General features: G+C 45.1%; 1 protein-coding gene across 3 annotated transcripts in view; it reads right to left on the bottom strand.

The window, feature by feature from the left end:
• Window positions 1-946: 946 nt before the first annotated feature.
• Window positions 947-15768, bottom strand: part of NETO1 (neuropilin and tolloid like 1) — a 72103-nt gene continuing 57281 nt past the window's right edge. For 2 of the 3 annotated variants that reach the window (XM_037145586.2, XM_037145568.2), the window contains exons 9-11: window positions 6292-6405; window positions 3953-4511; window positions 947-2113 (exon numbers count right to left, since the gene is read on the bottom strand). In XM_037145586.2, coding sequence (XP_037001481.1) covers window positions 2035-2113; window positions 3953-4511; window positions 6292-6405 — 752 coding nt within the window. In that variant the 3' untranslated portion in view covers window positions 947-2034. Of the gene's footprint in view, window positions 2114-2892; window positions 2968-3952; window positions 4512-6291; window positions 6406-15768 lie in introns of all 3 variants that reach the window. The other variant, XM_037145594.2, reaches the window with a different exon arrangement.

Below are 15768 nucleotides of genomic sequence, written 5' to 3' on the forward strand. Positions count from 1 at the left end.
ATTCCAGGCAGCGTAGCTGGGGGTTCGTCTGTTTGTGGCAGGCCTCCATTGGTGGCATTCTGGTGGGCACCTCTGTCCAGTGTTGAACCAGCAGAGTAGAGGCAGCCTGTGCATCTGGGAAGTCCCCGGGTGGGCTCCCGGACAGGTGAGGGTGAGGGCGAGGGTTCGCCGCATCCATTTTCCTGCCTTTTTGCTGTCGTCAAGGGTCTTGGCATGTGTATCACAGTTTCCTGGGATCATTTGTTCTGAGTGTAAAGGGCCCTATGAAAATTTCTAAATAAAGCAATATAAAATACGGCTCATCGCTTCAAAAAATGACCTCTGCAGGTGTGTACTATGAATTAAAGGGCATAAAAGTAGCCATGATAATAAATAACTCCCTCAAGTCAATTAAAAGGTCTAAATCTTAACATAATCAATGTGTATAAAAATATCTTTATTATTATGTTTAATATTGTTTTCTATGTATCAGCTTATGAAATCCATATGAGTAGTCACTGGAATTTCTGGAATTGATATTTTTTCAACATGGACTATTCAGAATTGTTACGATCATTTAAAAAATTTTTCTGTCACTGAAATTTTCTTTTCTTTTCCATCTATTTGTTTTTGTGACATATAGAAAATTGAATTCCTGACGGGCATATGCAAATGACTCATCCTGTGGGGTGTGGTCTGCTTCAGGTACCAGGTTTGACCTGTGACAGAAGAGATTGCTTTCTTGTTTGAAGGACAGAGTTCTGTAGAATCCAGGGGTTTGGGAAATGCTTGTAAGCACATTTAGAGTGATTCTGGCTTTTAGAATTTGTTTTCTAAGGATGCACATTCAATATTTCAAAAGTACCCAATCACTAATTCGAACCTGACAGAGTAGGTATATAACTCAACAGCAGATGCATATCTGATATGATTTTATTTTATTTATATTTAAACACATCTTGTCATATGTGTGCCTTAGTATAAAAAACAACACAGAATGGTATAATTTGGGTCATAAAATGGCCTGAAGTTTTTAAAGCATTTAAAAAAGACTTTCCTATTCCGAAAGGAACACGCTCCTGTAAAATGTGGGAGACACGGGCCTCCTGCAGCCTACGGCCTGGGAAGAGTCGATACAAAGTGGGTACGTCAGTTTTTTATCACTCTAAGAAAAGAAAACATTTCTCTTAACTCCAGTTAGGAAATTATGATACATTTTTATATATCCTCTTGATATAAAAAGTGACAAGGAGCAAGCAGATGGCACAGAGAAGTGGAAGAGACAGCAGTATCGGCGGGATGCATGCTTTTTACAATGTGCCCGAGAGAACGGAGGTCTTCGCAACGGAGATGCCGAGGCTGGCATGCAGGGCACTCCCCGGGACTGTCAATCCAGTCGTACTGCTCAGTGCTCCATCCAAACACATCGTTACTGAAGGGGGCAAAGGGTAAAACGCCCGGTTTCAAAAACGATTTCTGAACCCGGGTATTTTCCTTTGATACATAAAAAAAAAAAAGGAATGTGGGGGTACAGAAAAAAGACCGAAAAAAATAAGATTTTTCTTATTGCCGTCTAGTAATTTTACTCGTGACTTTTGGCTGCATTGAATCGTAACACAACAGGCGTTCTAGTCAGTCCACAAAAGCTCGGGCTGGCGCGGCCACGGTCCGCCTTCCGGAAGCGTGTTCAAAATCCCGCAGGAATGCACTACGCCCCAGCAGTCTATGTGATAAAAACAGCACACATGTGACACAGAGCTCAGACCCGGTCGTGTTTGTCCACACGTCACACGAGGCGCAACCACAGAACAGAGACGCAGGGCGACACAGAAACGAGGTGGAAGGGAGAGGAAAGAGGGAGCTGGGGAGTCTGAGCCGGGAACTAACTTCTTCAAGTTTCCATTGAATCTCAAAATGTATTCAAATACTAAGGAGCACTTGGTGGCCAGAGACCAAATTACAAAATGAACACATCACCGTGCAGCAGGGGCGTCTTGCTGAAGAAATAACAAATGTCTGCAATTCTTAAGTTTGGATAAAGGCAGTGGAATGGATTTAGAAATACGTCCACTTTTCACAATTCACTATAGAATTTTCTTTGCACAGTCCCCGTGTTTGTATAAATAGTTCTTCTCTGAAAATAAAACACAGTTAAAACAATTTTCTCCCAGTGAAAAATGCACACAAACACACCAACTTATTAAGGTAATCTGGAGTGCGGAAATGTATTCACCTAATTCAAAAATAGTGGCTAGGTCTGAAGAGTTCTGAAGAGATTGGCTATCGATTTCACCGGACACAAATTAGTCTACTCTCAATGCAGACTATGAAGTGTGTGACCCTCGGTGACCAATCAGATGGACAGAGAGACAGCGGATGCTGATGAAACGTTTTACGTCATCAAGCATTCAACATGACATGCTTGCTGCATTGAATTTTGATGAAATAAACTACATATTCATGCAAAAACACAAGGGCACAAGTTGTGTGGTCAATACCACAAAGTTCTTAGTGTACAAGTTTGGAGTAAAATATAGCCAAATAAAATTGTTATCAATTCTCTGATCGATTTTGGTTATAGTGAGGCAATGCTCCATTACTTAGTTATGAAAACCTTGGGTGTCTTCTGGTGTCAGATGAGGTCACTAGTTTTTGCATCATCACCTCAGAACATGTAACATTTATCTTCATCAAACACTCTTCCAATAGCATTGCGGTACAATGCTTGATGGTGAGAATGTTAATATTTGTTTTAAAGATACATGTACTTCCATCAGCACTGAACCCATTCTATTTCTATGGAAGAAGTGATGAACAAATAGCCCGTTCCCTAAGACACTACGACACAGCTGCGACAAGACACAACAGGGCCACAGGACAGAGTGGGAGGAGGGGCCGCGGGCACCCGCTTACCTTGCGTTTCCTCTCTAGACCCTGGTAGTGTTGTACTCAGAGTCGTGTCTGCTTAGAGACCCAATGAGGCAGAACCTGGAACGTGATGTCTAGTTCACTCAACAAAGTACTATTTGCACAGAAAGTAAATACGCACACCAATATTGACTTAAGGGCATTTTGGAAATTTCATAAAACTATGGACATAGGTCTTGGCCATTAGCATGCAAAAACAGTCAATCAACTGCAGTAGTTAAGGCTCTGAAAAGGTGTGGTGAATGGAGGAAGCGTGTCCATTCATAAATCAAACCACACACTAGGAAACATGCAAAACAAAACAGATGTGGATGGGATTTGGGGACTTCAAACAATTTTTTCCCTAAATTTAGATTTTCTTTCCCCCAAAGCTTTATTAATGTTAGGGATAATGGTACAATACAAATCATTTTACTGTCTTTATGGTAAAAAGAAAATGAAATGTTTCTACTAATCTTAGGTACACTTCAATGTGTATATTGGAGTATTTTAGCATACCAGGCTATCCTATATGATTTGTGATATAAGTATTATGTGTGGGAAAAAGTATTTTCCTTTTCATACCCAAAATATAATACATTGTATTGCAAAATATGCTATTTCTACATTAAAATTCTTCAACAAGATGGGTTAACCATCTTGGTAAGGCAACTATTTCCAAATATCATTTCATACACTAAAAAATATAAGTATCAGTCGGGACAACATCGGTGACCATGTGGAAGCAGGTTAGCCATATAAGTGCATAATATAAATTCCGACCTAACGATTGTAGAAATGAATGTCATATATGTGTAGAGATGAAGTATCTTTGGTCTGCATGTTCTCACACATATATTCATGAACAGATGTAGGGGTGGGAGATATGGCTGGCAGTGAAAAGCTAAAAAAAAAAAAAAAAAGGAAGAGGAAGAAGTAGAGACACTGGTTTAAATCATTAATCAAAAGAGAAACCGAGCAATGCAGACAAACAGCCAACTCAACACTCTGGCAGCACTTCGGTCCTCGGGGTTCTAGCTGTCCCCGAGAAATCTATGATACTGACCGCTGCACGGTGTTGTCGTGGCGGGCCAGCCGGTGACTGGTGGTGGGCACCTCCTCGATCTCGTCGATGTCACAGGCGTCCGCGGCGTCCGTGGAGTAGCTGTGTTTCATGACCAGGATGTTCCTCCTGCTGGCCGGCGGGGCCAGGGGCTTGGCGGGCGGGGGGGGCAGCTCGGTCAGGACCGACGCGTCTCTTGTGCTGAGGTTGCTGCGGCTGCCTTTGGCGCTGGACAGCTGGGACCCACAGTGGTGGTCGTGGACGCACTTGGAAGAGGACCTCCGCAGTTTGTGGAAGCTGTCGAAGTCGTCGGCCACGTCGGCAAAGTCTGCCGTGGCCCCTGTCCCTCTGAGAGTACTCAGCTCGTAATGAGGGGACTCAAACACCTCCTGGAAAACTGTCTGGTCAAAGTCTGACTTCCTGTGCACATACTTTTTACGAGGCTGTTTGATCTGCACAATGACAGAAATGATAATGAGGATGATGACAATGCAGGAAGTCACGCCAATGACAGTCCCACTGGTGTTGGTCAGCTGGTCCAGCAGGCTGGCTTTCCTCTTCTCTACGGGTTGGGGGGGTTGGGGGGAGGGAGGACGACACAGAAAACAAGACACACCCACCACGCGTTAATAGGGAGTCAGAGCGGGCGCCGAGAACGTGACAACGAAGCAGGCTGAGCGTGGAAGTTTTAAAAATTGGCAGTATTTAAAGGGCCCTGGCCGGTGGCTCAGCGGGTTGGAGCATGACCCCCATACACCAAGGTTGAGGGTTCAATCCCCCCTCAGGGCACATACAAGAATCAACCAATGGATGCGCAAATCAGTGGAACAGCTAATTGATGTTTCCATCTCACTCTCTCTTCCTCTCTCTCTCCCTGAAACCAATAAATAATAATGAAAAAATATTTGAAGTAACAGAAACTTTCAAAAGGACCCCGTGTCCCAGCCTCAGACGCATTACGTAATAATGCTTCTCCTATCGTCCAATCCCCTGCTTCAGATGTAAATATAAGGTTGGGGAAGGTCTCGTGAGGCTTTCCGGGTGACATTTGAGAACGATTTCTTACTTTCAAAGACAGTATTTTTTTTCTCAAAGGTCTGAGAAAACCTCCAGGCTCAACCATTGGGCCCATGGCTGCACCCACAGTTTTGTGAGTTTATTTCCAACATGGATAACTGAACTCAAAGTACTAACAATAATCTGACCCCAAAAGGCAATTGAACTCCAAGACAGACACTTCTGGAATGGTGGCATGCAGGCGTCTGTGGGCCGTTTCCCCAGTGAAACAACCCTAATTGGTAAAAATCGTGTTTAAAACCCCCAACAATGTGGGGCCTGAGCAACGGCCCTAACGACCAACAGCGCGTGGAGGCGGCATCCTCAGAACCACCTCTCAGTTCCCTCAGGTCAGTGAGAGTCTGGGGCTCTGAGCTCCTGCAGCCCCCAGGACACCCTGAGCAAAGGTCTCCTGCTCTGAGAGACTTGGCAACGCAGGGCCCCTCTCCCTCCAGCTCCCAGACCCGAGTGACATCACCTCCCCGATAGCCAGCACGGCCAGCACAGCCAGCACGGCTCCCCCACCTGTGTGAGGATGCTCCGCCCAGGCAGGGCCCCCGGAGCACAGAGGCTCAGGCCCAGGTGCAGGGGGTGGAGGAGGTGGGGCCCAGCTCACTCACTGCCAGCAGGCGGGGGCAGAGGCAGGGGCCTGGGGGCCATCAGGGAGGCCAGCTGAGAGGCCCAGGTGTCACCACCCCCGCCCAGGCCTGTTCCTAAGCAGGACAGGTGGTCACCGGCCCTGCCCTGCATGGGACCAGAGTGGGCGGTGCTGGAGCTGATGAAAATCTCAAAGGCGAGGGGAATGGCCTAGCTCTTCATACAATAGTTGAGTGACCATCCACTCCAAAGTGGTTCCTGGGACAGGAAACCGGTCATCGCCACCTCCCCCCTTCCAGAAGTGGACGGGGGCTCTGCCTTTCTCACTGACCACCGGACCCCGGCCACTGTGGGCTGGGTCTGGCTCGTACCTGATGAGACCAGACTTGCAGCACAGCAGTGGGACCTGCCTGTCCTTTCCCTTCACAAACCGGTCATGCTGAATCCGAACAAAAGGGAACTTGCGAGGGCTCCTGAGGGTCCCCTGGGCCTTAACGCATTAGAACGTTCTGGCCACGGCACCGGAAATGGCAGAGCACACAGCTCTGCAATCGACTCTGAAGCACCCACAGCTCATACAAGCCATTCTGCTCTCTGTTTCTGAGACCGTCTAAGACATGTCACATGGGCGAGAGTGTCCCGGCCACCTCAGGGCGGGGGACCGTGCCCAGTCAAGGATCCGTCTTTACCTTTGCAGTGGTTCTCGTCCCAAGGATACACACAGTTCTGGAGGCCATTGCAGACCAGGGAGCTGTTGATGCACATGTTGCTATGGCAGAAGAAGGCGCTGCCTTCGCAGGGGGCTGGAAGCAAGGAGAGGGAGACACGGGGCTGTGAGCAGCGCTCGGTGCAAAGCACTCGGCCGCACGCCTGCAAGCAAAAGAGCACCGAGCTCATCTGCCAGCGGGCAGCTCGAGATACTGGGCCTGACCTTCCATTCTCAGAAGTGTCGCCGGGGTGTAAATTACGTCTCCTGTGCGGAGCAGAGCGGGCGCTCCCCTAGAGCTGCTCAGCAGATAAAACAGGAGAGGAAATGTCCGTGGGGAAAATGAAGTCCGTGGGCATAGGGTTCCTTTATTTTTTTAACTCAGTGCACTCAGTTAGCAAAACCGAAGTGCCCATCTCAGACATAGCATTATGCTTCCCATTTTATCTGTATGAGCTTAGCTGTACTGGGCCAAAGGATGTAACTGAAATATTGAAATAATTTTTAAAAATGCATGCTTAAAAATACTAACAAAAATCTTAGGTTTCAGACCAAACCCAGTCATACTAATTTAGCATATGAAAAAACAAAGAGGCTGATGGAACTCAGAACAGGAGAAAATTTATCCCGATCAGCCTAAGGAAAACACGGATTACCCCCATCAACGTTCAACATACACAGTTAGAGGCAGAGACCTATGTGAAATTAGTCCACATTGCATGGATTTCACACTTGCTCTTAACTCTGGTCCATGACTCCCAGGTTGCAACATACTGTCAGGGCTCTGGAGGCAACTGCAAGAAGATGCACGATATTATGAGGAATGTGGCTGCATAAATATGGCGGAGGGTGAAGGGCTGAATGTTGGGAGGACAGTGTGGGACCTGACACCGACACTGGGAGAAATGCACCCCTTTCGCGGCCAGAGCAGCCGGATACTCAGAAGAACCTGTTTCTAGGGCAGAACCGAGTCAGGGCTTCCAGTGTACAGGCCACGCTGTGAAGCTAACTCTGGTTTTGACCTTCGTGACCACCCCGTACGTCTGGCACAATGCAGTCTTAGGGGTTGCCATTTCCAAAAATGCTTCTGTGGCTCTTGGGAGACTGGGCATTCTAGCAATCCTAGATCCAACACAGACTTGGTACGACACGTAGCTGAGAGTGGCCGGTCAGCCAGCTTCATTAACAAGCAGTATTATGCAGACACCGAAGTCACGTTAAGGGAGCTTTTCCCCTTCAGACCACAGACGGCAGGTAGTTTAGGAAGTCGCCATTTTTAAATGTACAATGACTTTTGACCTGCACAGGTCCAGATATACATGCATGTTTTTCAATAAATCCTGTAAATGTATTTTCCTTATAATTTTTTCTCTAGCTTACTTTACTATAGAAATAGAGTATATAATACATACTACATAAAAAGGTGTGCTCATCACTGTTCATGATTTCACTAAGGCTCCCGGCCAAGGGCAATTAAGCCGGGAGCAGTCAAACCTGGGGGAGGTGGTTGGCACACACCGCGTGTTCTATTTACTAAATAAATCAAAATTATCAGGCAAATGTCTTGCAGAATGCAAATTAGTATATTTTAACACTCTTAGAGGAGTTCTTAAAAGAGAAATAGAACCCAAACACTCAAGTCTTGAAAATCAAACAGTAAAACAAAGATCTGGCCAGTAAGTGAATCCAGGCCATCTCCCCCACCCCTTCCCAGAAGAATGAAGTTCCTTCCTCCTCACTACCTCTCCTTTGACTTTAGGTCCCTGGTTAAAGAGTAAAAAGACGTAACAGTCATTTTGAAAAAGAAAAAAGGATTGAAGAGTAGCAAATGTTCAATAGGCGTTTGGAAAAGTTTGCTGCTTCACATTCTACTGGGCTAGTGGATTGTTAGCCTGTTAGGATGTAAAATTTAATGACCCAGGATATCATTGCCCAAATCTCCTTGCTCCTAAGAAACCACATTTGAATTTCTGTCGTCAGCCACACTGACTATCACAGAACTGACGGGGTCTGTTTAGTGGGGAATGAGTGTTGTCAAAATGTGCACGACAAGTTTTCTGCAAATCGATCAGAATGGCTGCGAGATGCTCAGTAAAAATATGTACAAGACATGTTACCTAATAAATTGCAGTCTCTTTGAGAGTCCAGTTACCTGCCAAGTGAAGAACTCCCTTAAAAGAGCATAAATACTTACTAACCTTCCAGAACGAGTTGGAAACATTATTATAATTACTATTAAATAGAATGGGTTGGTTTATAAACAACACATAGAAATGACTTTTCATTCTACAATTGAGTGAAATACAGTAATAGTGTGTTGGTAAGAGTACTGAGATATGAATTCCAAATTCTCCAAATGTGACTTCGCTCCAGGTTCTGCTGTTCTGTAGTTGCGACAACGTCTTACAAACTGCCAATGTCCCGCATCGGTTCCTAAGTGGTGGTAGTCGGACGGGGCAGGTGGCAGGTAAGCTGGGACTGTTGGGTAAGTGACATCCTGACCCACCTCTTTCCCTCCAGTGATCACACCGGTGTGCCGGTCCACTGGGGTCCTCTCAGACACCGTTTCACCATTTCCTCCCTACCGTTGCTCATATATTTAGAATTGCTGTGCAAACAACAGTAAAACAAACAAGCAAATCTTGCCCAGGCTGAGACACAAACGTGCAACGATTTACACTCCTTGGACAAAAGGCAGTTTTGTCTCTCAGACACCAGAAAGAAAATCTATCGGTTTCTGAACTTTCCTGCTTCTGCCTGAGTATTTATCTCACTTGAATGCAGATAGGCAATGGATTATGAAAGAGTCTCATTTCTGTCGTGTGCTGAGGGGACCTGCCCCCTCGGCCAGCACAGTCCTGGAGGCTCCCTGGTCCCTCGTTCCTGTCCTGCGTCTGTCCCTGAACACCCCTTCCTCACTCAGCCACCCAGTCGTACCAGAACTCTCTTACCCACACGGCTCTGACATATTCCGATCTAACAGGAAATTATCTTTCCCTTCAATCCTTTATAATTTTTCAGAGCTTTCAACACTTCATATAGGCTTACCATCTTTCTCGCAAGTTCTCTGAGGCCAGAGGCATGATGTTTTAAAATTTGCATCTTTTAAAACCGGTGCATGGCTTCACATTTTCACACTTGTCATGACCACTCGCAGACTGTTTGCATTGATAAGTAATACCGAGAAGCGCTAAACTCGGCCCCGCTGCACACCCAAGCACCCCCAAGCGCTGCACACCCTGGCCGGCGTGATCCGGGCAGAGAAGGGACCTTCAGGGCCGTGGTTTCCAAACACGGCACAAACCGAGACTTTCTCAGACACTGCACTGCAGCCTGGTGTCTTCGCTCTCTCACTGCTGCTGGAGGGCACGTGTTCTACCATTTTGTCAAGGACGAATTCGACTTAGAAATTCAGGGCACATAGGTCCAAAGCTACCGCCTCTTTAGAGCCTGCCCCCTTATTTCCTAAAGTTACATGGGAGAAACTCGAAGTTAAGGTGTACTTGCGATAAAACAGCAGCCAGGCTTACTAGTAATGCTAAAGAACAATGCTCAAAATTCAGACGGACACACGGGCAGTTTCCATGACCATCGCTTTCTCTAGGGTTTGTTTTGTTGTTGTTGTTATTTTTAAATTTTCACATGTTCCCACTCTTACCACGAGGTGGCAGCATGCACCATGTTTTGGGGAAATAGCATTTCCTGCCAGCAGGATGATTACACCATAAATGCATATAAACAACATTCATACCTCTATATTCCTGATTCTTAAGAACTAAGAACTTCAGCAGGAGATAACCAAAACAATTTGGAGCACATCTGAATTAGGTAAGGGAACACAAGAGAAAGAAAGGCAGCCACAGCACTCAACACAAAGAAGTTTTATTTAAAACTTTAGTAAAGAATCATACGACCTATATGCCATGTTAGAGGTTTAATCATGACGTATCGTCACTATTCAGCATCATGTCACGTGGTTAATAAGTGTTCCAACTGTGAAAGTGCAATAAGAGATTTTTGACTTATAATTGTCCTTTTAATGCTGAAGGTGCTAATGTTTACACTATTAGTCATTTTCCCCTCTCCGTTTCATTGTAAATCCAGAAATCCATTAAGTTCTGTTCAGAAAATATTAAAGCAAAATGAAAGCAAAATGGCAGGTTTATCTCCGAGATATTGATTGTTGAAAGTTCTGTGCTCTGTGGTTAATAAAACTGTCTTTGGTAGATTAGCTCAGAGCCAAAGAACAGAGTCTTCACTAGGAAAGTCTGGAACTGGGAGTGACGCCTGAGCCTGTTTTCCTGGGAAAATCGTTACATTGTCTAAGCACCAGGTGAGGGCTTTGCTGAAGCCCTGCAGCCCGTCCTGAGTCTCCTCTCCATACACTTTCCCCCTGCCTCTTGCTGTCCTCAAAACCCGCTCTTTTAACTTCTTCACTTCAGATTTGTGAAGAGTTCACCCTTGTCTGTGCTGGCCTGTGTGTACACAACCTGTCACACAATCCACACTCACGTACCTGTGTGTAAATGCACACAAGACTCAAACATGGTCACAGATGTGTATAATGCTCTCACACACTCAAATACACACTCACATACATTTGTGTGTGTGCGTGCACACAGGTTTGCACTCATATACACATATGTATGAATGTGTAAATGCACATAGGCTCACACTCATGTATACACTCACACATGTGTGTAAATGCACACACGGGCTCACACACACGTTTGATCTCCTACATCTGCTAATTTTTTATTCCTCATTCCCAATCTTAGAACGGAAGTGGTCAGAGAAGCGTGGGGAGGGCCGCCCTGGGGAACGGTCCCAAGTCTTGCTTCATTGCTTGACTTCGACTTCTATCAGCTTTGAAGACTGTGATTTATTAAAACTTCCTGATACTCGAGGCCCTCCAGCATCCGCCGCTCCCTTTGCCTAAGAGATGAGACGGGAGCAAAGCTCAAAATTATTGCAAGTGTGCATAGCTGGCTGCTAAGCGCCCCTTTCAGCAGTAGTATTCTAATGACTGAAATAGAAAATGTGAAAAACTCCTATCTAGCCATTGGAAATAACCCCCAAAATAAATGCTTTGCTTTGTTCCTCCCAAAGATAAATGGAAAAATTTCCCCTGCCCTCTACTTTAAACTCAAAATGGCCTCTGGGCTATGTAATAAGAAGAAATGACATTTTATTTAAAAAATGACAACCAGATTTAAGGCAAGAAATAGATCTGTGCATCTCCTCTTCATCTCCTTTATCATCTTCATATTTTTTTGAAAAAATCAATACCTGCCCCTAAAACTCTGTGTTCCAATGTTGACTTGGTTATCGGTCACAATACCCAGTATTATTGAGTACGATATATTTCCATCTCTTTTTTAATTTAAGAAATTCTATTCACAAATTTCAATTGAATGCTACTCACATTAGATATCTCCCCATATTTCTGCTAAAACTGTGTATTCATATTGTGGCCACAAAATCATATTAGGAAAAGAGCAGCACCTTTGTGAGAAAATGATGCTCCATGGGTAGAGACCATTTCCTTCCTGACACAGGGCACGAACCACATCATGATTAAACCGTTACTATTTGAGTGCAAGAAATTATGACACATTTTATACTATGATTATGTCTGCCTTGGGTCAGCTACACGATTTATTCCTTGTGTGTCATTGGACGTGACTGGACTCACGATGAGGAGGAGAATGTATGTCTTTGGGGTCTGCACTCTGATTATTGTTGGAACTGGCTTTGTTTTCCTGCCTGGTGGGCACATATCTTCAACGGTTGTTAGCGCAGACACACTGTTTCGTTAAAGGTACTATATTTGGTCTCATTGTTGAGCATGCCAACTCCCCCAAGGAGGACTTGCGGTAAATAAAGAGCAGAGCCACGCATAAACGGACCACCCTCAGCTTGGAGTTCTGTGCGTTCCAAGGCTGACAGTTCAGAATAATTGTCTTCTATCTTCCTACGACAAACGTACACTGCCTATTTTTGGTGACAGACATAAAGTACAAAGGCTATAAAAGCCAAAATCTGAAAGATCGATATAAATGATGCCCAAGAATCCCAGCAAAAATTACAAAGAATGAGCTGCCTTTGTTCCTCTGCATAGGCTCCCTGGCAGACCCCTGCTTTACTGAGGATAATGTTGATCTTGAAAATTCAGTGAGCCCTGGCCAGGTAGCTCAGGTGGAGAGTGTTGTCCTGATAGGCCAAGGCCGTGGGTTCGACCCCCGGTCAGGACACGTAGAAGAATCAACCAATGAATTCAAAGTCAAGTAGAACAACAAACCCATGCTTCTGTTTCTTTTTCTCTCTCTTTCTCCAATCAATAAATAATTTTATAAAAAGTTAAGTGAAAACTTTGCAAAATTTCCTAAGAAATTCTAAATTTCTTAGGAAATTTCTAACACACATAGCAGCCAAAATTCCTTAGGATGACTGTTTAAGTCTAAAAAAACCCCACTTGACAAAATTGACTTTAAATTCAAACTATTCCCCTAATCTACACATCCATACGCATAAAATTCTTCAGTGACTTGAGTTAAATGAGCGAGGCAGTGTAAGTGTCCGACAAAAATGAACTTTGTACGTTTGCAGGATTTCTGACGGGCAATATCTTTACGATGCGTTTGGATCAACTAAATGTTCAGAAGGAAGGGAGGGCTGGAGGGAGGAAGGGCGGGAGGGGAGCCCCCGGCAGGTTATATAACTTTGTGTCATTTTCTTTTGTTCTAAAGCCCTATTGTGTCTGAAGGCAAGAAAGTGCTCACCACAGAAGTCTCTGCTGTTACACCGAGAACGGACCCACCGGGCGCCCCCATCTCCCGGCCACGCACTTTCTTACAGACACACACGCTGGGAACTCACGGCTGCCCGAGATAGTGCCCATTCTCTAGAAAAGGGTTCGAGGCTTAAAGTCAAGGTGTTACACGCAGAGAAAGTGGCAGAATGAATTCACTGACAGCAAATGTGTACTCTTACACATCTTTTCATGCTATTTCAGAGGTCTGAAAAATAATTTTTCCAAGTTTTGACTGATTTGTAACATATATGGATTGACATTCGGGCTGTCTATCACATTAAATGAATGTTCTAGTTTTCTACTGCTGATTAACAAATTATTACAAACTTACTGGCTTAAAACGATGCCCATTTCCCACCTCATGGCTATGCAGGCCCAAAGTCTGCGGTGGGTGAGTTCTCTCCCTGAAAGTGTTGGAAGCAAAGACCCTGGATTGGGTTCCTACCTGGAGCATGGAGGCAGCTCCCAAGCTCATCCAGGTTATGGAAAGAATCCAGTCCCTTGGGGGTGCAGGGCTGAGGTTCTTGCTTTCTTGCTGGCTGTCCCCTGGGGGACGTTCTCAGCTCCTAAAGGACACCCACCATCCCCTGCCCAGTGGCCCTCTTTATAACATGACCGTGTGATCCCTTAAGGCCAAAAGGAATATTCACTACAGCTTAGAATTCTGACTTCCTCCATCCTGACCTCTGCACCTTTTAAAAGGGCATAAACATTATGATCAATGTTTTTGTGTGTAGTTAAACCAACCAGGAAAGGCTCCTTTCAGATTAATTCAAAATCACGTGATCAGGGGTGTTAACTACTTGTACCTCCGCCCTTTTGCCTTATAATGTAACGTGACCACAGAGTGACACCCCGTGATAGTCACGGATTTGTCTTGCACGCACAGGGAGGGGTATAACCAGGGCTTGTACACTGGGAATAAAAATACCGTGGTCACCACAAATCTCTGCCTGTCATAGTACATCTACTGGCTCTGTGCTTCCTTCCCTCACAGGTACAAGATACACTTGTGCTTTCCCAAGGCTCCAAAGAGCATCGCCCCGCTACCACGTCAACCCGAAGTCCAAAATCTCCTCTTAGGTCAAACCAGATCGAGGTCCAAACGCTCACCACCTCGGTCACCTAAATACGGCGGAAATGGGCCCCCTGAGAAAAGCCCTTCAAGGAGCCTCGCGTCAGACCCTGGAGTGCGGGTCCTACCCCTGAGGGCAGGTGGGCATGAAACCAGAGACAAGCCGTGTGTCCCACCACTGCCAACACACAAAGATGGGACCGGCAAAAGATGACGGGTGTAGAGAGTGGCTCACGAGCAAAGAGAACAAACAGAGGCGCACACAGGGGTCACTAGCCCAGAACCATTTTGAACCCCAGCAGGGGGACTGTTGGATTTTTCCCGGTTCTGCTTCAGGTTCTAGGACTTAATCCTCCAAAGCTGTGGGCTTTGCCCTCCAGGCCCCTGCAACTGCTCTCAGAACCGTCCTGGAAAGGTATCAGATGTTTGTGGCTATGTAGTTTTACCAGATTGCTTCACAGCCTTAGGATTTGGGGCTTCTGACAACCTCTCTGTAGCTGGGACTCCCTGCCCCTTTCTGTCCAAGCTGACAGCGTCTCTGCTGAAATCGTTTTCTCGAGAACCTCATGGGCCTTGCTCAAAATTCACCAGGTTTTATTTGCCTAGACAAAACTCACACCCATAGATCTGTTTGAGATCATTCTTTCTTTCTCCTTGGCTCCTGCCGTGATGGCTGAGGACCCTTTAATCCTCCAGGAAGCCCCTAGTCTGATAGAGGACCTGTTAGGCATAACCTTCACCTCTCAAAAGGACCTTTTAGTTACTGACACTGTGATCTTTCGATGCTTCTGATGGTTAAGCAAAGGTTGGGTGGTTACAGTGTTCGATAAATTCTAGTATTCATTTCAGGATACATTTACATATTAAATAAGTTATCTTTGTTAAAGAATATTTGTCAAATTTAAGACATAAAATGTCGAGGTCTCTTTTGGGGTGCCCCTATGTGCCCATCTCCATTGGATAAATACAGAAACAAAACTACATAGGCAAAGAGACACAGAATAACTTTCTCTCCATCGAAGCTTAATGTAAATGTGTGAGATCCTCGCTAAGAATGCCTTTGCCATTTTCACCATTCGGGTGGGAGTGGTCATCCATCCACTGCGTAGGAACATAAAGAGCTCGTCCTATGGCAGAAGACTACCCTGATTCTTCTGGGTTAGTCATTGCAAAGTCCACCCACTTGCATGACTTCTGCAGGTAATTTAATTATGTGCATGGGAACTTACACCTTTTACCTCAAATAGAAATATTCCCAATCATAAATGCACAGTGTGATATCACTCACCACTTCTTATATAAGAAAAGACATTTAAAGAATCATAGATCTTCATCAGTCCTAGAGTTGGAAGGGACCTCAAAGATTAGCCAGCCTTTTCCCCGATCCAAGACAGACATTCCCCGACACCGTTCCCAACAGACGATAATTCATTTTCAGATCGAATCGCCCCTGTATCCTCTATCAGATGCATTCAGTCTTGGAATATCACAGCTCCTATGAGCTAGACTTTGTTTTTGTCATAAACTGGACTCAAATATTCTCTTATAATTAATTTAACAAACATTCATCT

Source organism: Artibeus jamaicensis, unplaced genomic scaffold (genome assembly GCF_021234435.1).
Source record: "Artibeus jamaicensis isolate MK-2021 breed Jamaican fruit bat unplaced genomic scaffold, CSHL_Jam_final contig_354, whole genome shotgun sequence".
Classification (NCBI taxonomy): Eukaryota; Metazoa; Chordata; class Mammalia; order Chiroptera; family Phyllostomidae; genus Artibeus; species Artibeus jamaicensis.